Source organism: Staurois parvus, unplaced genomic scaffold (genome assembly GCF_062004578.1).
Source record: "Staurois parvus isolate SC_StPar_1 unplaced genomic scaffold, SC_StPar_1.0 ptg001546l, whole genome shotgun sequence".
Classification (NCBI taxonomy): domain Eukaryota; kingdom Metazoa; phylum Chordata; class Amphibia; order Anura; family Ranidae; genus Staurois; species Staurois parvus.
This window is the reverse complement of record NW_028319342.1, coordinates 145,001-167,637: the sequence shown is the minus strand read 5'-3', so window position 1 is coordinate 167,637 and position 22,637 is coordinate 145,001. Positions and strand designations below refer to the sequence as shown.

At 47.6% G+C, this 22,637-nt stretch overlaps 1 protein-coding gene across 1 annotated transcript in view; it reads left to right on the top strand.

The window, feature by feature from the left end:
• LOC149435311 (caM kinase-like vesicle-associated protein) overlaps positions 1–22,637 on the top strand; it is a gene marked incomplete at its 5' end in the record, with an annotated part of 37,667 nt that overhangs the window by 11,811 nt on the left and 3,219 nt on the right. The window contains 6 exons of the mRNA XM_089662803.1: positions 4,305–4,443; positions 5,787–5,907; positions 6,000–6,075; positions 6,424–6,560; positions 15,094–15,172; positions 17,346–17,433. Of these exons, the coding sequence (XP_089518929.1) occupies positions 4,305–4,443; positions 5,787–5,907; positions 6,000–6,075; positions 6,424–6,560; positions 15,094–15,172; positions 17,346–17,433 (640 nt within the window). The remainder of the gene's footprint in view (positions 1–4,304; positions 4,444–5,786; positions 5,908–5,999; positions 6,076–6,423; positions 6,561–15,093; positions 15,173–17,345; positions 17,434–22,637) is intronic.

Here is a 22,637-nt window from a genome sequence, read left to right as displayed (position 1 = left end):
TACAATGGCAATTAAAGGTTACTTTTCCCACATCTTTGGCTTTTTAAATTGTGTCTGTGTATAAATAGTGAGTTTGTTCGCTCTCACATGAATGCATTGAGCAGGCTAGATACTGAGCCATGGGGAGCAGAAAAGAACTATCAAAAGACCTGCGTAGCAAGGTAATGGACCTTTTTTAAAGATGGAACAGGATATAAAAAGATATCCAAAGCCTTGAATATGCCAGTCAGTACTGTAGTCTATTATTAGGAAGTGGAAAATTTGGTGATCTCTTGATATCAAGCCAAGGTCAGGTAGACCAAGAAAGATTGCAGCCACAACTACCAGAAGGATTGTTTGGGATACAAAGAAAACCCCACAGGAAATCTCAGGAGAAATACAGGCTGCTCTGGAAAAAGACGGTGTGGTTGTTTTGAAGGAGCCCAATACGACGATACTTGAACAAAACTGAGCTGCATGGTCAAGTGGCCAGAAAGAAGCCTTTACTGCACCAAAGCCACAAAAAAGGCCGGTTACAATATGCTCAACGCCACCTTGACACGCCTCACTAGGCTTTTTTGTGGCATTGGTGCAGTAAAGGCTTCTTTCTGGCCGCTCGACCATGCAGATAATTTTTGTTCAAATATCGTTGTATTGTGCTCCTTGAAACAACCACCCCATCTTTTTCCAGAGCAGCCTGTATTTCTCCTGAGGTGACCTGTGGGGGGTTTTTCTTTGCATCCTGAACAATTCTTCTGACATTTGTGGCTGCCATCTTTCTTGGCTTGGTATCAAGAGATCCCTAAATCCTAAGTGATTGAACAGTACTGACCGGCATATTCAAGGCTTTGGATATCTTTTTATATCTTTTTTCATCTTTATACGATGGTGCTCCACCATTGTGGAAGTGCCCTGGGCTCAGAGCGAAGGGCTCCAGGGCCAGAGGAAAGGGCCTCGGGACCCATGGTAAAGGGCCCCAGGATGTAGTTTCTTGCATTGGGACTCTGAAGGTTCTAGCTAAACCTTTGCAGTAAGGCATCAAATCAGCTGCTAAAAGTGCTAAAAAACCGAATGTTTAATATCACAGAGATTGTTATTTCAATAAATCAGAATTTCACTTGCTGGTTTAGATTGCACAAAATTTGGGCATACAGGCATGTGCATTCACCTCCCAGGCCAGAGTCAGAGTCCCATTAATGTGGCGGAAGGCATGTCTGACCAATAGAGAAACCTGGGAGGAAGAAGCTTGACTTACATAAAAACCATCAAAATTTACCCGTAACTTCAGTAATCCACCCCAGTACTGGGACAGGTTCATTGAGTGCCCAGGACCAGGGGCGGACTGACCATTTGGAAACTCGGGCACTGCCTGAGGGCCCGGGGTCAGTAGGGGGCCCCATGAGATGCCCCTGGTACCTTTTTTCATAGGCTTTTTTGAGTTTGGGCAAGGACACAGGGGCCCCATGATCCCCTATTGCCCGGGGGCCCCATGAGTTGTCAGTCCACCCCTGCCCAGGACAAACATATGGAACTGGGCCCCCTTAATTCATTTATCTACAGAATGGATATACTGCCCTGTGCCCATTTTCTGCCTCCTCGCTCTGACTGCTCATGGTTGGCATGGAGTGTGCATTACCTATGTGTGGTCAATTGTTTGCTTTCTAGCACCCAGAAGGTGGTTGCACGTGCACGGCGTGCTTTTGTGTCCGCTAAAGATGGATGGGGTGGAGAGTGAGCACGTTGGAGCACAGTGTGACAGCAGTAGCTGTCAGAGCAGACGTGAAGCTATGGTCCACTGGTTGCTAGCACTTCCTATCGCTGTACCCTGTGCAGCACTCCCTGCTGCCCACCACTTTTCCCTTCTCAGGTCCACACCTTTGTCTTCGTGTTTGGACTTTGGCCTGAAAGTAACTTCTGCTTTTTTATTTTTTGGTATAAACTCTAAATTTGCGCATCGGTAACAGGACTGTGTAGTGTCCTCAGGCTGCACATTTTGGGGAGAGAAGGAGAACATTTGGAGAGAGTTGGTGGAGCGGATTATGGAGGTACCATGTTGACATTCCTGGGGAACGGGAAGGTCATTGAAAGGTGACTTTTATGTCTAAAATTATTAACATAAATTGGCAAAAAGATTTCCCTTACTGAGAAGAATATTCCATGCCCACCTTACAAGCCCTGATTATAAAGGAGACCCTCTCTCCATTGACCTGTGGTGAGGACGCAGGAAGCTGAGTGACACTCAGATGTCATGGGAGATGAGGGAAGGTCTCCTCCCTGGCAGGTAAATTCTCACCCAGAGTCCCAGGCTTCCCCCAGGCTTCCTTCTCTTTCCATAGCTGTTCTCTGATTGTTCCGGATTGTATCGTAAACATGGCTTTTGCCATGTAGATCCCTGTAACTCAGAACTTTGAATGGAGGTCAACTTGAGTCTTCTGTCTTTGATCACCCAACATTGCACACCAAAGCCAACTCTACTCACTGCTAGAAACCATTCAATAAATCTAGGGACCAATTCACTGTGCACTGGTCTCATCAATGGATGTATAGAAATGTTTACAACTTTCAATATTCAGACATTGTGGGTGAAGAAACCTCCTCTCACCTAAAGAGAACCTATTTCACAGAGGCCCCAATTACACCAGCTAAAAGTGACTTTCAGTGTTGCACATTCTATTTGATTGCTAGTCCCTGATTTCATCAACATTTTGTAGATGTCTTTATTCTATAGATAGCTGTATGACAAATGCCAACAAAGGCCTTGCAAAGCAGCTGCTGAGATAAAACCAATGACAGGTTGAGACAACCAGAGAAGGTGTTGTCTCCAGTCATTCAAAGCCAGCTTTTCTCAACTAGGGTTCCTTCTGAGGTTGACTAACCCCTAACGAAATCGCAAATGTGACGGACATGTTTTCTTCAACTGTCCACCAATTTGAGGGCCCTTGTCCTTTTAACCTAAATGTAAGAAGCTCTTTGCTAGCCACCAATGTAAGAGAAGCGCTTATTCATTGACCACGAATGTAATGGAGGGCCTTCTTCACTGTTCTATGATGTCAAGGGCATTCATCAACTGTCCACAATGTGAGGTGTCCCTTTCCCCACCACCATAAATGTAACAGGCCCTTCTCTGTTGACTACCAAAGCAACATGGCCCTTTTCCACTGAAAACCAATGTAATGAGAATTCTTCCCACTGGCCACCAATGTATGGTACATTCTTTCCACTGGCCACCAATGTAAGGGGCATTCTTCCCACTGACCACCAATGTAAGGGGCATTCTTCCCACTAACCACCAATGTAAGGGACATTCTTCCCCCTGATCACCAATGTAAGGGACATTCTTCTCACTGACCACCAATGTAAGGGACATTCTTCCCACTGGCCACCAATGTAAGGGACATTCTTCCCACTGACCACCAATGTAAGGGACATTCTTCCCACTGGCCACCAATGTAAGGGACATTCTTCCCACTGGCCACCAATGTAAGGGACATTCTTCCCACTGGCCACCAATGTAAGGGACATTCTTCCCACTGGCCACCAATGTAAGGGACATTCTTCCCACTGGCCACCAATGTAAGGGACATTCTTCTCACTGGCCACCAATGTAAGGGACATTCTTCTCACTGACCACCAATGTAAGAGGAATTTCTCCACTGACCACAAATGTAAGGGGACATTTCTTCATGACCATTTTCGTTGTCTGCTCCTTTCTCCTGGTCACTATTTATATATATTTTTGGTTATAAAAGGAATTTTTTTTTATAATTATATCTATAATTTACTGATTTTGCTCATGTATGTTGAGCAGCAGATATACAAAATTTTTAGAAGAGGATCCCTGAGATCTGAAAATGATTTCATGGGTTCTTCTGGGGTAAAGAGACCTAAGCTAACATAAAGACATACACTGAAGGAAAATACAAGAGCGATAGTAGGGCCCTGCTTGTGAGAACTTACAATCTAAAATCATATAGAGGTTCCCATACTATGTATACTTGTATGAAAATGTATTTGCCAAATGCTATTCCTGCTATTGCTGCAGGGCCCTCACTGTGCTTCTGGGCCCTGAAGCAATCACATGATCTATTACGGCTATAGTTTTGTTCCCAATAGGAATATGGCAGCGGCAGCAGTGAATATGAAGAATGACCAACGAGGTTTATAAAGCTTAAAACACATTACTAAGGTTATCTCAGCTGATTAGATTCACATGGAAAACTTAAAACCTTTTAAAAGACCATAGATCCCATATATGATACAGAAAATCCTTGTATCTTCTTACAGTGCCCCAGATAACATCTGTTTACTGTTTACTCCACATCCAGAGCTTCAGGCCGGGAAGTGTTTGACTGGATCCTGGATCAGGGTTATTACTCAGAGAAGGACACAAGCAATGTCATCCGGCAGGTCCTGGAGGCTGTGGCCTATCTTCACTCACTGTGTATTGTGCACAGGAACCTCAAGGTGAGTGGAAGAATGGAGAGGATATAGCCCCAGGGTGGAATGGGACCCAGGCTCCTAAGGTAGAGCGGTTCCCAGGACCTGGGGTGAAGATAGCCTCACACTCTAGGGTGGAGAGGGCCACAGGACAAAGCTGGAGAGGACTCAGGGTGGTGAGGTCCTCAGACCAAAAATATAGAGGACCCCATGTTACAGGGCAGAGAAGGCTTTTGGACCCAGGGTGGAGAGGGCCCTATGCTCCAAGTTGCAGGTGTTGGGAAAAATGAAGAGGATTAGGTCCTAGGGTGGAGAGGGACCCAGGTCCCCAGAGTTGAGGGTTCTAGGGTAGAGATGGCCCCACACTCCACTGTAGAGGTTATTACAGGACAAGGCTGGAGAGGTCTCCTTATTACCAGGGTGGGAGAGGACTCTGTTCCAGAACTTACAGGGTAAAGTAAACTTTTGGACCTAGGGTGCAGAAGTTCTTATATTCCAACGTGCACAGGAACCTCAAGTTGAGGGGAAGAATGGAGAGGATTTGACCTCGGGGTGGAAAGGGACCTGGGCTCCCAGGGTAGAGGGGTTCCAGGGGCTGACCTAGGGTTGGGATGGTTTCTCAGTCAAGTGTGGAGAGGGCTAAAAAACAAGGCTGGAGAGGACCCCAGGACCCAGGGTGGAGAGGACTCTATGCCCCAGGGTGCTGAGGTACTAAAGACTGGTGGGGTGGAGAGCCAGGTTACAGCATGGAGATGGCTTTGACCCAGGATGGCGAGGGCCCTATTCTCCAGGTTGCACAGGAACCTTAAGGTGAGGGGAATAATAGAGAGGGGTAGGTCTCAGGGTGGAATGGAACCCATATCTCCAGGGTAAAGAGGGCTGCAGGACCTAGGGTGGAGATGGCCTCATGTTCCAGTGTGGATAGGGCGTAAAGACATAACTCAAGAGGGCCCCAGAACCCAGGGTGGAGAGGGCTCTACCTATGATGGTGAGGTTCTCAAGACCAAGGGAGGAGAGGGCCCCATGTTACAGCATGGAGAAGGATTTGGACCCAGGGTGGTGAGGGACCCATGCTCCAGTGTGGAGAAGGCCAAAGGAGAAGCATGGGCTGGCCCCCAGGAGTGGAGAAGGCTCTATGCCCTAGGTTTTTAAGGGCCTCGAAACCCAGGGTGGAGAAGGCCCAATACTCTAGGGTTGAAAGGCAACCAGGAGTAAGAGTGAAAAGAGCCTAGTTCCCTAGGGTGGAGAGGACCCCATGCCCTATAGTGGAGATGGCCCCAGAGAAGCTGGCACATCAGTAAATTCAGACAGGTTATAATGTTTTGGGGCTTCCTGACACATTTTGAGTTTTTGACCTTCTCTCCCTCCAGTTGGAGAACTTGCTATATTATAATCGTTTGAAGAATTCCAAAATCGTCATTAGTGACTTTCATTTGGCTAAAGTGGAGACAAGCCTCATCAAAGAACCTTGTGGCACACCTGAGTACCTGGGTGAGGTCCTCTTCTTGTATGACCCCTGTGTGTGCCGTCCTGGCATGTCATTCATCACCTCCTAACTCTTTCGCATGTTTGTCTCTTTGCAGCTCCAGAGGTGGTCGCACGCCAGCGATATGGTCGGCCTGTGGACTGCTGGGCAATTGGAGTAATTATGTATATACTGTGAGTCCTCCTCTAGTTACCTTCAAACATCTCTGTATGTACTAATCTAATGTGATACTGTGATTGCAATGCTGAAAACCTCTACTAATGCATCTACTCCTAAACCACCGGACCATGAACTGGTAGAGTAATATGAGCGAAAATAAAATCACTTCAGTCATTATATAGTCATGTGGACCTATTGTATGAAGCTACCTTTTAATGAAAGTGTCTGCAACCAATCAGAGGGTAGAGGGCAATGCCAACTATGGATGGAAGTAGACCATCTGAGGAGCAAAGTGACTTCAGTCCCTTGTATATAGGATCTCCAGTGTGATGATAGCATTGTTTGTGGTGTCTCCCCTGCAGACTCTCTGGGAACCCTCCGTTCTACGATGAGATGGAGGAGGAAGATTACGAAAGCCATGACAAGAACCTGTTCCGGAAAATTCTGCATGGCGATTATGAGTTTGACTCTCCATATTGGGACGATATTTCTCTAGCAGGTAAGTGCAAAACCCAATATGTACATAGACTGTTCTTATTAGTATCATACAGTTATACAGTCAGGTCCATAAATATTGGGACATGGACACAATTCTAACATTTTTGGCTCTATACACCACAATGGATTTGAAATGAAACGAACAAGATGCGCTTTAACTGCAGACTGTCAGCTTTAATTTGAGGGTATTTACATCCAAATCAGGTGAACGGTGTAGGAATTACAACAGTTTGCATATGTGCCTCCCACTTGTTAAGGGACCAAAATTAATGGGACAATTGGCTTCTCAGCTGTTCCATGGCCAGGTGTGTGTTATTCCCTCATTATCCCAATTACAATGAGCAGATAAAAGGTCCAGAGTTCATTTCAAGTGTGCTATTTGCATTTGGAATCTGTTGCTGTCAACTCTCAAGATGAGATCCAAAGTGCTGTCACTATCAGTGAAGCAAGCCATCATTAGGATGAAAAAACAAAACAAACCCATCAGAGAGATAGCAAAAACATTAGGCCTGGCCAAAACAACTGTTTGGAACATTCTTAAAAAGAAGGAACGCGCCGGTGAGCTCAGCAACACCAAAAGACCCGGAAGACCACGGAAAACAACTGTGGTGGATGAGCGAAGAATTCTTTCCCTGGTGAAGAAAACACCCTTCACAACAGTTGGCCGGATCAAGAACACTCTCCAGGAGGTAGGTGTATGTGTGTCAAAGTCAACAATCAAGAGAAGACTTCACCAGAGTGAATACAGAGGTGTCACCACAAGATGTAAACCATTGGTGAGCCTCAAAAACAGGAAGGCCAGATTAGAGTTTGCCAAACGACATGTAAAAAAGCCTTCACAGTTCTGGAACAACATCCTATGGACAGATGAGACCGACATCAACTTGTACCAGAGTGATGGGAAGAGAAGAGTATGGAGAAGGAACTGCTCATGATCCTAAGCATACCACCTCATCAGTGAAGCATGGTGGTGGTAGTGTCATGGCGTGGGCATGTATGGCTGCCAATGGAACTGGTTCTCTTGTATTTGTTGATGATGTGACTGCTGACAAAAGCAGCCGGATGAATTGTGAAGTGTTTCGGGAATATTATCGGCTCATATTCAGCCAAATGCTTCACAACTCATTGGACGCTTCACAGTGCAGATGGACAATGACCCAAAGCAGACTGCAAAAGACACCAAAGAGTTTTTTAAGGGAAAGAAGTGGAATGTTATGCAATGGCCAAGTCAATCACCTGACCTGAATCCGATTGAGCATTTCACTTGCTGAAGACAAAAATGAAGGGAAAATGCCCCAAGAACAAGCAGGAACTGAAGACAATTGCAGTAGAGGCCTGGCAGAGCATCACCAGGGATGAAACCCAGCGTCTGGTGATGTCTATGCGTTCCACACTTCAGGCTGTAATTGACTGCAAAGGATTTGCAACCAAGTAATAAAAAGTGAAAGTTTGATTTATGATTATTATTCTGTCCCATTACTTTTGGTCCCTTAACAAGTGGGAGGCACATATGCAAACTGTTGTAAATCCTACACCGTTCACCTGATTTGGATGTAAATACCCTCAAATTAAAGCTGACAGTCTGCAGTTAAAGCACATCTTGTTTGTTTCATTTCAAATCCATTGTGGTGGTGTATAGAGCCAAAAATGTTAGAATTGTGTTGATGTCACAATATTTATGGACCTGACTGTATATTACTGACATATATCGCAGAACTGTACAGAGAACACTGAGCCAGTCACATCAGTCTCTGTACCAGAGGAGCTTACACTCTAATGTCCCCTCCCTCACAGTCCCATCAGTCTCTGTACCAGAGGAATGTCTTCACCACTATTATTGATATACATCTGTATAGCTCTGACATATATTGCAGCACTGTACAGAGAACACTAAGCCAGTCACATCAGTCTCTGCACCAGAGGAGCTTACACTCTAATGTCCCCTCCCCCACCTCACATCAGTCTCTGCACCAGAGGAGCTTACACTCTAATGTCCCCTCCCCCACAGTCACACACGATTTATTATTATTATACATTTATATAGCTCTGACGTATACCGCAGCGCTGTACAGAGAACACTGAGCCAGTCACATCAGTCTCTGTACCAGAGAGGTTGCTTGTGCAGTTGCTCTCTCTCTCCACACACTAGGTGGCCAGGCCTCCTTGCCTGGTCCCAGCAAGATGAATGATTTGGGGAATGGCCCAGGCCAGTCCCCCTGAGGGATCCAGCTTGCGCTCCCAAGCTTCACCTACACCTGAAGACCTTGGCTGTGGCCCTAAAAAAGGGGAATCCCTCCCTGCCTTCAGAGAGAGGGTTACTGACCATTTGGTGAGAATTGCAAAGGAGGAGGAAAAGCTGATGTGTATAGGGGTCTGCTGGAGTGGAAGGGGCTCATCCCAAGGCTTGTCTCACACCAACCTCTTGTTAGGAATGTTACCATCCTAGTAAGGAATGAATCGATCCCTTCTGCTGACTTGGCTATCTGACTGAGAAGATTTGGGGAGCTACTGACCCCTCTGAAGAAGATTGTGGATGAGAGGTGGATATGGACTGGTGGGTGGTCGGTGTGGATGAGAGGTGGATATGGACTGGTGGGTGGTTGGTGTGGACGAGAGGTGGATATGGACTCGTGGGTGGTCGGTGTGGATGAGAGGTGGATATAGACTTGGTGGGTGGTCGGTGTGGTGGATGGTCGGTGTGGATGAGAGGGGGATATGGACTGGTGGGTGGTCGGTCGGTGTGGATGAGAGGTGGATATGGACTGGTGGGTGGTCCGTGTGGATGAGAGGTGGATATGGACTGGTGGGTGGTTGGTGTGGACGAGAGGTGGATATGGACTGGTGGGTGGTCGGTGTGGATGAGAGGTGGATATAGACTTGGTGGGTGGTCGGTGTGGTGGGTGGTCGGTGTGGATGAGAGGGGGATATGGACTGGTGGGTGGTCGGTCGGTGTGGATGAGAGGTGGATATGGACTGGTGGGTGGTCGGTCGGTGTGGATGAGAGGTGGATATGGACTGGTGGGTGGTTGGTGTGGACGAGAGGTGGATATGGACTCGTGGGTGGTCGGTGTGGATGAGAGGTGGATATAGACTTGGTGGGTGGTCGGTGTGGTGGATGGTCAGTGTGGATGAGAGGGGGATATGGACTGGTGGGTGGTCGGTGTGGATGAGAGGTGGATATGGACTGGTGGGTGGTCGGTGTGGATGAGAGGTGGATATGGACTGGTGGGTGGTTGGTGTGGACGAGAGATGGATATGGACTGGTGGGTGGTCGGTGTGGATGAGAGGTGGATATAGACTTGGTGGGTGGTCGGTGTGGATGAGAGGGGGATATGGACTGGTGGGTGGTCGGTCGGTGTGGATGAGAGGGGGATATGGACTGGTGGGTGGTCGGTCGGTGTGGATGAGAGGTGGATATGGACTGGTGGGTGGTCGGTCGGTGTGGATGAGAGGTGGATATGGACTGGTGGGTGGTTGGTGTGGATGAGAGGTGGATATGGACTTGGTGGGTGGTCGGTGTGTATGAGAGGGGGATATGGACTGGTGGGTGGTCGGTCGGTGTGGATGAGAGGGTGATATGGACTGGTGGGTGATCAGTGCAGATGGGGCTGTATGTGTGTGGGAATGTGGTCCAGCATCTGCCCTCCTTAGCCTTCACTGGGTAGGATAGGATTGTCATGTTCTACCCTGGACAGCCCAAGCTCTGCAGTAAGTGCGGTTCTCGGTCATTTTGCCTCCTCATGTCCAGAGATGAAGTGCTCTCTATGTCAGGATCTGGGCCATCTGGCTAAGGATTGCAATATCATCCAGTGCAATCTTTGTGATAAGGTTGGCAATTCGTACAACCGGTGCCCTGAGGCCATGCATAACCATTCTGCTTTGGATATGGAGGAGGCAGAGGAAAGGGGGGCTGTGCCAGGGGTCCCCAATGTCTCTGTCTCTGTTGTCTCAGTGGTATCAGTGTCTGATGATCCATCTAATGTGTCATCTCCTTGTGTTGTGCCCATAAGTCAGTGGATGTTGTGTTTGATCCTCCTGTGTCAGTTTCCCCAGAGGTAGTGGGGGCTGTGGAGGGAGCTGGACCAGTGTGCATGGTTTCACCAACCACCAGTCCCTGGCGTCTGAGGATCGGAGGGTGTGAGGCGCTGGGGGGTGGAGTGGATGATGGTGAGGGGCACTGGGGTGAAGGTTGGGGGGACCACTGTGGTGAGTGCAGAGAATGGGGTGGATGATGTTGTGGGTGATGGGGAAAGGAGAGGGGGAGGGTACTTTGCAGTCCAGGTTGTCAAATGATATGGAGTGGTTGGAGGCAAAAGAAGTCTGGGAAGAAGAAGCGGAAGAAGGATGTGCCTGTACCTGACCCTGGGAGGGTGGAGGTGTCTAACACATTTGATGTATTATCTGAGGTGGAGGGTGAAGGAGCTTCGGGTGAGGAGTCTGTGGTTTCCATGGAGGAGGAATCACAGAGGACTCTGAAGCGTGTAGGGTCTCCAAGTAGGGAGGGGGGTAAGCAGGCTAAGAAACGTGTACCTCGATCATCCTGATGGCGGTTCCCACTCCTTTAAAGGTGGCGACCATTAATGTCGCCAGCATAAAATCAGCGCTCGTAACATGGCCTTATTTTTGCTCAGCAGGTTTGATGCTGATATTTTCTTTTTACAAGAGACCAGGTTGTCCAGTTTGGCAGATATTCATATGGCGAAGAAGGACTGGAGGCACGGCCCCTCCTTCTGGTCTCTTGCGGCCGAGCCTTACACTGAAGTTGCGGTACTTTTTTCCGGCATGGTAACCTGTCGGCGGATTATTGAGGTAGAAATGGGGAGATGCATGGTCTTAGACGTCTCCATGGGGGGGCAGGACCTGCGCCTGATTAACATCTATGGGCCCCAGACAAAATGGGACAGGAAATGCCTCTTCATGAAGATCAAGCCTTTCCTTTTTACAGCCTAGCAAGTTGTCTTCGGTGGTGACTTTAACACCGTCACTAGGACTAAGGACAGGAGAGGGACCGGAGTCAGGCTGGACTGTGACGGCTAGAGAGGCAGGTCTGGTTGATGTGCACATTCATTGCTGCCCAGATGTCACTTTTCAGGGAGGTACTAGTCAGAGTAGAATAGATAGTTTTGTTTTTTTTAAAGGGGAACTCCGCCTTCTCGGCACCAGTGTGTCAGGCGGTGGAGTTTTCCGATCACTGTATTCTGTCTGTGACCCTGAGTGGCCCCGATACACCACCTAAGGGGATGGGTCCCTGGAAGCTGAATTCTGCACTTCTGGACGATGAGAAGGTGAGTCAATCCTTTGAGGATTTCTTTCAGGCACAGGTATCAATCATGGACTTCTGCAGCAGTAAGTCCGAGTGGTGGGAGCTTACAAAACGAAGGATCGTTGGGTTTTTCAAAGCCATAGGAAGGAATAAACAGCTTGACATATATGTCACCTACCAGCGTCTGCGGAGGAAGCTTGATATACTTGTCTCGAATAATGGGGATCTGGGGGCGATCTCTGAGGTTAAACTAATGCTCAGGCAGTGTCAATATGACAGGCATGCCTATTTGGTTCTGGAAAGGGATTATGGGAAATGTCACTCACCTGACCCTTACCAGAATTGCAAACAAGGTAGAGAAGTCAGTTAAGTTCGTTGTAGGCCTGGTTGACAGTACGGGTTCCCTGACAAAGTCCAAGTCGGGGATCCTGGAAGCCTCCAGCTCATATTATGCTGACCTCCTGGGTAGGGACCTCGATCGGGCGAGCACGTTTGGTTTTCTGAACTCTACTCCAGGACTGGGAAATGGCTGTGAGTTTGACGGAGGACCTAGCTTCCCAGGCTGAAGGGTGGCCTAGGTATGGTCAACCCAGTGGGTTTCTTTTCTCTGATGTGTTTGAAACATAATTTTGGTAGCATGCTGGCAGAGGAACCGCCTGTGTGGGTTGGTATTCTTCAGTCCTGGTTTAGGCCTTTTCTGCGGAGCTGGGAGAATGGTGGGCCAGTGAAAAGCCTGACGGTCCAACATGGTAAGCTCCCGGCTTATGTTGCCCTGTGCCTGAAAATGCTTTAGCAGTGGTGAGTAACGGCGGAGGAAATTTAGTCTCTTCCTAGGAAGGCCCTGGAGAGGAGGGTTGTTGAATCTGCCTTTAGCGAGCCATTGGCCTTGAGGGATTGTCCAAGCCTTGTTGTGAGGGAGGTTCTGCCTTTGATGAATCTGCAGAGAACCCCTTTAAAGTTTTGGGATTTAGCCTGGCTCTCATTCCATGGCAGACTCTACAGTCAGGTCCATAAATATTGGGACATCGACACAGTTCTAACATTTTTGGCTCTATACACCACCACAATGGATTTGAAATGAAACGAACAAGATGTGCTTTAACTGCAGACTGTCAGCTGTAATTTGAGGGTATTTACATCCAAATCAGGTGAACGGTGTAGGAATTACAACAGTTTGCATATGTGCCTCCCACTTGTTAAGGGACCAAAAGTAATGGGACAATTGGCTTCTCAGCTGTTCCATGGCCAGGTGTGTGTTATTCCCTCATTATCCCAATTACAATGAGCAGATAAAAGGTCCAGAGTTCATTTCAAGTGTGCTATTTGCATTTGGAACCTGTTGCTGTCAACTCTCAAGATGAGATCCAAAGAGCTGTCACTATCAGTGAAGCAAGCCATCATTAGGCTGAAAAAACAAAACAAATTCATCAGAGAGATAGCATAAACATTAGGCGTGGCCAAAACAACTGTTTGGAACATTCTTAAAAAGAAGGAACGCACCGGTGAGCTCAGCAACACCAAAAGACCCGGAAGACCACGGAAAACAACTGTGGTGGATGACTGAAGAATTCTTTCCCTGGTGAAGAAAACACCCTTCACAACAGTTGGCCAGATCAAGAACACTCTCCAGGAGGTAGGTGTATGTGTGTCAAAGTCACCAATCAAGAGAAGACTTCACCAGAGTGAATACAGAGGGTTCACCACAAGATGGAAACCATTGGTGAGCCTCAAAAACAGGAAGGCCAGATTAGAGTTTGCCAAACGACATGTAAAAAAGCCTTCACAGTTCTGGAACAACATCCTATGGACAGATGAGACCGAGATCAACTTGTACCAGAGTGATGGGAAGAGAAGAGTATGGAGAAGGAAAGGAACTGCTCATGATCCTAAGCATACCACCCCATCAGTGAAGCATGGTGGTGGTAGTGTCATGGCGTGGGCATGTATGGCTGCCAATGGAACTAGTTCTCTTGTATTTATTGATGATGTGACTGCTGACAAAAGCAGCCGGATGAATTGTGAAGTGTTTCGGGAATATTATCTGCTCATCTTCAGCTAAATGCTTCACAACTCATTGGACGCTTCACAGTGAAGAAGGACAATGACCCAAAGCAGACTGCAAAAGCAACCAAAGAGTTTTTTAAGGGAAAGAAGTGGAATGTTATGCAATGGCCAAGTCAATCACCTGACCTGAATCCGATTGAGCATTTCACTTGCTGAAGACAAAACTGAAGGGAAAATGCCCCAAGAACAAGCAGGAACTGAAGACAGTTGCAGTAGAGGCCTGGCAGAGCATCACCAGGGATGAAACCCAGCGTCTGGTGATGTCTATGCGTTCCACACTTCAGGCTGTAATTGACTGCAAAGGATTTGCAACCAAGTATTAAAAAGTGAAAGTTTCATTTATGATTATTATTCTGTCCCAGTACTTTTGGTCCCTTAACAAGTGGGAGGCACATATGCAAACTGTTGTAATTCCTACACCGTTCACCTGATTTGGATGTAGATATCCTCAAATTAAAGTTGGCAGTCTGCAGTTAAAGCACATCTTGTTCGTTTCTTTTCAAATCCATTGTGGTGGTGTATAGAGCCAAAAATGTTAGAATTGTGTCGATGTCCCAATATTTATGGACCTGACTGTATGTGAACAGCAACCTGAAGCATCGCTCTTCAGAGAACTGTGGTTGTCCAAGAATGGTGCGGTGGGGTGGAAGAGAAGATGGACCATTTCTTGCTTCAGTGCCCCTTCAATATAGAAGTTTACAAGCGGGTGGGTGGGTGCGGATCCCTTTCCTTTGCTGCTTGAGTTACATGGAGTGGTCTTACAGTGCCTCTCAAACTCACCGGGACTTTGATTTTGAGACAGTTTTCTAGTTGGCTTAATAGTCCGTTACTGCACGTCAAATGCACGGTGTCAGGTTTCTACATGGAAAAAAGTCCTTCTGTGGTGCACAACATTCTGGGTGAGGTTGGGTAGATTCGGGTTCTTGAAGGACAGGTGGCAGCCGGGAGCCTGGACAAAGGCGTGGAGGAATGTCAGGTCCCCGTAGCTGCTGTCTGTCATTCTCTGGGTGCATGGCTTCTCTTTCTGTCCGCCCGTCCCCTAGATTTTTGTTAGATCCCATTTTTTTTTTTTTTTTTTTTTTTTTTTTTTTTTTAAAAAGGCTTCATGCATGGGATCAATGTTTAAGCAATGGATTTTCTTTCTCTACAAAGCCCCATGTCGGTATGTCTGTAGTGTATCTTCTCTGACAATTTACTCTTCTGACAGCCAAAGATTTGGTGTCCCGTCTGATGGAGGTGGACCAGGACCAGAGGACGACAGCAGCGGACGCCATTAGCCATGAATGGTAAGGCTCCCATGCCGTCACATACCCTCACCTATCATTATGTCTAGTTTATAGCAATACCACATTCCGCAGTAAATATCCAGTACAGAAAATAATAGGAAGTACCAGGGGCGAGGCTCAATTCACAGTTCACACAAGGAGAGGATTCTCTAAGGACCTGTCAGCTGGCTTTGGTTTCCTTCAAACAGGCTTTGCTTCCCGTACAAGTCTATAGGATCGAAGAGGCCATCTGCAGGTCAAATGTCAATGAATTCTGAATGATCTCAAGTCCAAAGCCCGTCCACACAGGCCCTTATTTATCCATGTGACTGTAATTTACAAATCTTATTGGACTGAAAATAACTGTCACTTTTTTGAAAATAAGTAGACTTGTCCTGCTGTGTTATATACAAGAATTCAGAAGAATTTTTTTCCCAAAGTATCACTTTTTCTCCCAAAACTGCTGCAGTGAACTTAAACTTACAGTATGTGTGTATATATATATTTATGTATACACAGTATATACACACTATATTGCCAAAAGTATTGAGCCACCTGCCTTTCCATGCACATGAACTTTAATGGCCTCCCAGTCTTAGTCCGCAGGGTTCAATATTGAGTTGACCCCGCCCTTTCCACACACATGACCTTTAATGGCCTCCCAGTCTTAGTCCGCAGGGTTCAATATTGAGTTGGCCCCGCCCTTTCCACACACATGACCTTTAATGGCCTCCCAGTGTTAGTCCGCAGGGTTCAATATTGAGTTGGCCCCGCCCTTTGCAGCTATAACAGCTTCAGCTCTTCTGGGAAGGCCGTGCACAAGGTTTAGGAGGGTGTCTATGGGAAGGTTGGACCATTCTTCCAGAAGCACATTTGTCAGGTCAGGCACTGATGTCGGGGGAGGAGGCCTGGCTCACAGTCTCCGCTCTAATTCATCTCAAAGGTGTTCTATGTGGTTGAGGTCAGGACTCTGTGCAGGTCAGTCAGGTTCCTCCACCCCAAACTGGCTCCTCCATGTCTTTATGGACCTTGCTTTGTGCACTGGTGCGCAGTCATGTTGGAACAGGAAGGGGCCATCCCCAAACTCTTCCCACAAAGTTGGGAGCATGAAATTGTCCAAAATGTAGTGGTGTGCTGACGCCTTAAGAGTTCACTTCACTGGAAATAGGGGGCCAAACCCTACCTTAAAAAATACCCCCACACCATAATCCTCCCTCCACCAAACTTTACACTTGGCAAAATGCAGTCAGGCAAGTACAGTTCTCCTGGCAAGCGCCAAACCCAGACATGTCCATCGGATTGCCAGACAGAGTAGCATGGTTGGTCACTCCAGAGAACACTCCTCCACTGCTCTAGAGTCCAGTGGCGGCGTGCTTTACACCACGGCATCTGACGCTTTGCATTGCACTTGGTGATGGAAGGCTTGGATGCAGCTGCTCGGCCATGGAAACCCATTCCATGAAGCTCTCTACGCACTGTTGTTGGGCTCATCTGAAGGTCACACCAAGTTTGGAGGTCTTTAGCTATTGACTCTGCAGACAGTTGGTGACTTCTGCGCACTGTGCGCTTCAGCATGCGCTGACCCCGCCCTGTCATGTGACGTGGCCTACCACTTGGTGGCTGAGTTGCTGTTGTTCCCAGTTGCTTCCACTTTGTTATAATCCTACTAACAGTTGAGCGTGGAATATTTAGTAGCCAGGAAATGTCCCAGATGGACTTATTGCCCAGGTGGCCACCTATCACGGGACCACGCTTGAATTCACTGAGCTCCTAATACAAAAATAACCCCATAAAGATTGTTACATTTTTTTTCATAGACCTTCGATCATAGATAGGGTTTTCATAGACCTCTGAAAAAGTCAATTTGACGAAACGCGTCAGTGGAGTGCGTTTATGATTTTATTTATATACAAAGTGAGAATTATAGTGTTAGTACTTAAAGCTGAACTGGAGGTATGAATAGTTTTCTGTAGTTACATTGAATCAGTTTAGACCAATGTAACTATACCTGTGGGATCCCCATGGAAGTTGGAATTCACTTTGGTACCGTGCCAGCCTAGTGCAGCCAATCCGTTCTCCTAGACCTAGTGAAATCATTGCGTCATCTATGATGATGGGCCAAGTATTAACTCCACCCACAGTATGGCCCCCTCCAGTGCACATGGTGGTCACAATAACATTTGTGTGTTTTCAGGATTTCAGGGAATGCTGCATCGGATAAAAACATCAAGGATGGAGTGTGTGCGCAGATTGAGAAGAACTTTGCAAAAGCCAAATGGAAGGTAACAATTGTATTCCTTCGATGTGAAATGTATTCAATGGTCATGGTACAGATCACACATTACCAGTGTACAAAGGAAGACACAATGTAGACCTCTAGAGCTGGGGGGTCCTCAACCTTAGAATGGGGCCTTGTGAATTCGTCCAAAGACTTTTATGCCCCACTAGTTAAAAATAAAACAAGTATAAAAGTATGGGTATGCAAGAGAATGTCCCCAAATCACTAGTGGGATTCTAACCTCTAGGGGAGAAAAGCCCCCAAATCGCTGGTGTCAGTGTGAGAAAGAATAGTCATCAAATTGATGGTAGACATGGGTTTGCTTTACCAAATAGCTGGTGTCAGTGAGAAGGAATAGCCATCAAATTGATGGTATACATGGGGTTGTTTTTACCAAATTACTGGTGTCAGTGGGATTGTAGCCCCAGGTGAGACTAGCCCCCAAATCATTGGTGTCAGTGAGATCGGGACCCCAGAGAAGAATAGCCCCCAAATCATTGGTGTCAGTGAGATCGGGTCCCCAGGGAAGAACAGCCCCCAAATCATTGGTGTCAGTGAGATTGGGCCCCCAGAGAAGAATAGCCCCCAAATTATTGGTGTCGGTGAGATTGAGCTCCCAGGGAAGAATAGACTCAAAATCATTGGTGTCAGTGAGATTGGGCCACCGGAGAAGAATAGCCCCTAAATCATTGGTGTCAGTGAGATATAACCCCCACATTATTGGTGTCAGTGAGATTGGGTCCCCAGGGAAGAATAGACCCCAAATCATTGGTGTCAGTGAGATTGGGCCCCTGGAGAAGAATAGCCCCAAATCATTGGTGTCAGTGAGATTGAGTTTCCATGGAAGAATAGCCCTCAAAGCATTGGTAATAGTGGGATTGTGGCCCCCAGCGAAAAAAGGCCCTCTCTTCATTGCTATCAGTGGTATTGTGGACCTCAGGGGAGAATGAACCCAAATCATTGGTGTCAATGGGATCATGGCCCCATTGGAGAGTAGTTCCCAAATCATTGGTAACAATGAGATTATAGGAGAATAGGAAAATAGTGGAATTCACTGGCATCTTCAGTAGTAGGGGAGATTAGCCCCCAAATCATTTGGACATCAGTGGGATTGTGGCCCCAAGGGAGAATAGACCTCCAAGCATTTGTGTCATTGAAACTAAGCCCCCAGGGAAGAATAGACCCCAAAGCAATGGTAATAGTGGGATTGTGGCCCCCAGCAGAGCATAGCCCACAAATCATTGGTATCAGTGGGATTGTGGACCTCAGGGGAGAAAAGCTCCCTCATCATTTGTATCAGTAGGATTGTGGATTTCAGGGGAGAATGACCCCAAATCATTGGTGTCAATGGGATCATGGCCCCAATAGAGAGTAGTGCCCAAATCATTGGAATCAGTGGGATTGTGGCCCCAGGGGAGAATAGCCCCAAAAACATTGGTGTCCGTGGGATTGTGGCCACCAGGGGAGAATGGCCTTCAAATCATTGGTGTCAAAGGGACTATGGTCCCCTGAGGAGAGTAGCCCCCAAACTACTGTTGTCAGTGGAATTGTGTCCACTGAATATCCCTTCAATTTATACTATTAAGATGGCGGCTTCGGAATCCAGTACCGTTGGGAAATTACCAAGGGTCTATGTAACATAGCACTGAAGTGCAAGAGACACCCCAAGGTGGCCACATATGGGACAGGGGGGGTGGAAATGACCTGAGCTAAGCCAGGACTTCCATGTTCATGATAACACACATAATAATAATAATGACGGTACATTTCATGAGACTTGGCAGGATCGTTGCATGGTGTCCACCACACAGCCACTAACAATGGTCTCTGAACCACCACTCATGTCACCAAGCTCACCTGTCACCATTACTTGTCCTTCTGGTCTGCCACAGACAGCTCAAGCTTCCAATAGCAGGTTCTTTCAACCTACAATAATTCGATGTATCAGTATTGGTGCCGTGTACTTGAAACCAATCACTCCGTTAATAGAAGTTTTAGCAGCATTTCGGTCCAACCCCTGAAGAAGGAAGATCCTGTTACCCTTGAAATGTGTTGGATTTTCACTGATAATTAGCAGATTATCACCTACTCTCCTCTCCTTTAGGCGCACCCTGAAAACCCATCTCTTCAGGGAAGCCTACCCCACCCCCTGCTAACTTGCCGACCTCCTCCACTCTTCCTACCACTCCATCCCCCACAGCTATCTCCTCCTGTGCCGCCACCCCCTCCCTCCTAGATTGTAAGCTCCGAGGAGCAGGGCCCTCAATCCCCTCATGTTTTGCATTGTATTGGTATTGTTCTGTCACATGTTCTGTCCTCCTTTGTAATGTACAGCGCTGAGCAAACTATTGGCGCTTTATAAATACTGTATAATAATAATAAAAAAAAACCGATCATTTGCACTCAACCACCTCAATAATTCATCTTTTTGAAGGTGGGTAGAGAGTAAACCCTAAATTGGGAGAAACCTAGGTTAATTGCCACCTTGGATGGCTGTTACTCCCACCCCAACCCCAGATGCAATGCTTTGGCCAATCACAGTGCATGATGACATCGCAAGGGGGTAACCACGCCCCTTGTGACATCATCACAGTATTTAAGAACCGTCATCGCGGTGCAGCTGTCAGACGGCCAGGAGCTAGCGTTGAGAGCAGAACGTTTTTTTTTTCTCTTTTCTGGTTGCTGTTGGCATTGGACATCATGATTGACATTGGATCTACTTCGGGGGACATTTTTTTAAAATTTTTGTTTTTAAATAACAGGCCTTGTCAAAGACTGTCTCCTGTCTTTTTTTACACTACGCTTTTTTTTTTTTTTGGGTAGCGGTACCATGTACCCCATCCTCATTCACATGGGGGGGCGGGATCTGGGGGCCCCGAAGTCCAGATTCCGATAAGCCCCCCACCCACAGTCCCCCACAACCACCGGCCAGGGTTGTAGGGAAGAGGCCCTTGTCCTCATCAACATGGGGACAATGTGCTTTGGGGGAACCCCCCTGCCCCAAATCACCCCCCCATGTTGAGGGCATGTGACCTGGTATGGTTCAGAAGTGGGCACTCGTTCATCGTCTCCCTGTCCTGACCTGCTGGGCTGCATGCTTGGATAAGGGTCTGGTATGGATTTTGGGAGGGACCCCCACTCCATTTTTAAAAAGTTTTTGGCATGGGGGTTACCCTTAAAATCCATACCAGACCCAAAGGGCTTGGTATGGGTGAGAGGAGGGACCCCACGCCCAAAGGGCTTGGTATGGATGGGAGGAGGGACCCCACGCCCGAAGGGCTTGGTATGGATGGGAGGGGGGGACCCGAATCCTGAAGGGCTTGGTATGGATTGGAGGAGGGACCCCACGCCTGAAGGGCTTGGTATGGATTGGAGGAGGGACCCCACGCCTGAAGGGCTTGGTATGGATTGGAGAAGGGACACCACGCCCGAAGGGCTTGGTATGGATGGAAGGAGGGACCCCACTCCCGAAGGGCTTGGTATGGATGGAAGGAGGGACCCCACTCCCGAAGGGCTTGGTATGGATGGGAGGGGGGAACAGAATCCTGAAGGGCTTGGTATGGATTGGAGGAGGGACCCCACGCCTGAAGGGCTTGGTATGGATTGGAGGAGGGACCCCACGCCCCAAGGGCTTGGTATTGATGGTAGGAGGGGCCCCACGCCCCAAGGGCTTGGTATGGATGGGAGGGGGGACCCCACGCCATTTAATTTTTTTTTTTTTCATTTTCTGGCAATGCCGACAATTCTTGCAACATTCAGCTGTCAGCGGGGAACCCCACCAACAGCTGAAACGTGAAAAAAAATTTTCACTACTAAAATACAGCATGACTTCATAATATACCTCATAAGGCATCTTACCACATACTCAGAGGTTGTAGATACCGCTCGGTATATTCGTGTTCGAAGTTCACAGTTGAACTTTCGGTAGGCTTGAATGTTCGACCGCAGACCGATCGGGGGGATTTCAGTCCATCACTAATCCTAGCAACCAGCCCTGGGCAATGTTATGGAGCTGTAGTGAAGGCAGACTATCTGATATGGACACTCTGGCCTCAATGCCAAGAGTTGATGGCCTCATTGACCACACACCCTTGAGCCCACCCCCTATACAGATGTTACCGAACCTGCAGTTCTCCACATCATCAGGACCTAACTACTCCCTCGGATCCAGTGCCACCTTGAATAAACCTTTTAGGTTCCATTCATACCAGGTATGGTAGGACTTCTTTGGACGACCATCCAAGGGCAGTCCCACCGCAAGACAAGGCCATGTCTCCTACTGGTTCCACTAATACGTTGTGGTGGCGTGTGCTGAAGGACGAGTACAGCATGCTGCACCTCGCCTTGCATCTCGCAGAGACCATTAGAACTTAATGAAATGTCACCGTGTAACATTTTGATAAAGTTAATTAAAAAAAAGGCGAGTGGCGTGATGTGCTGCGACTGGCTGTCATTCCACCGAACACCAACTGCTTTGTGACCTGCTGATGACAGGTCCACTTTAATCCGCACTCTAATATTCAATTAAAAAAAGCCCAAAGTCACATAAAAGCTACAAAGTTGTTTTTTGGAGATCTCCAGATAGTGGAAATTTCCAGAAAAACGCGCCCATCCGCCGTCGCTGAAGTCCCGCAGCTGTCGAGAGAAGCAGCTGCCGCCACCCGGACCCTCAAATCCCTTCAATGTAATGAGGAATTATCGCTAATCCAGCGTCACGCAGCTCGCCGCACGGCCGGGGCACCAATGGTTAAACCGATACCTACGCGCCCCCCCACCGCATCCGAGCCCGCGGCGCTAATTCCGGCTTGATTTATATACAGAGTAAGGTGAGGCGCCGTAATCGGTTTAGCGATAAATACACACATACATTAACATCAGCCGCGTGCGATTAGCGAAGGTGCGCCGCGATCCTGTCACCTCACCGTATTCGCGGTCATATTAGCATTTTCGTGCCGCCATTGTCGCTGTTTTATTGGGATTTTATTCCATTATTCTCCCGCGTCGGGATTCATGTTTTTCACATGAGCAGAAAGTCAAATTCTGCTCACCGCCCTTGTAATATTCAGGAGATTCAGCGCGGCGGTTTGATGCATATTTCACGAGTTCTCGCCGCAGACGCCAGGATGAGAGATTCAAATCCAGCAAAGTGTTTAAAGGAAAACGGAAGAGTTTTGTACTGGATATGATTATATGTGATCAGTGTCATCT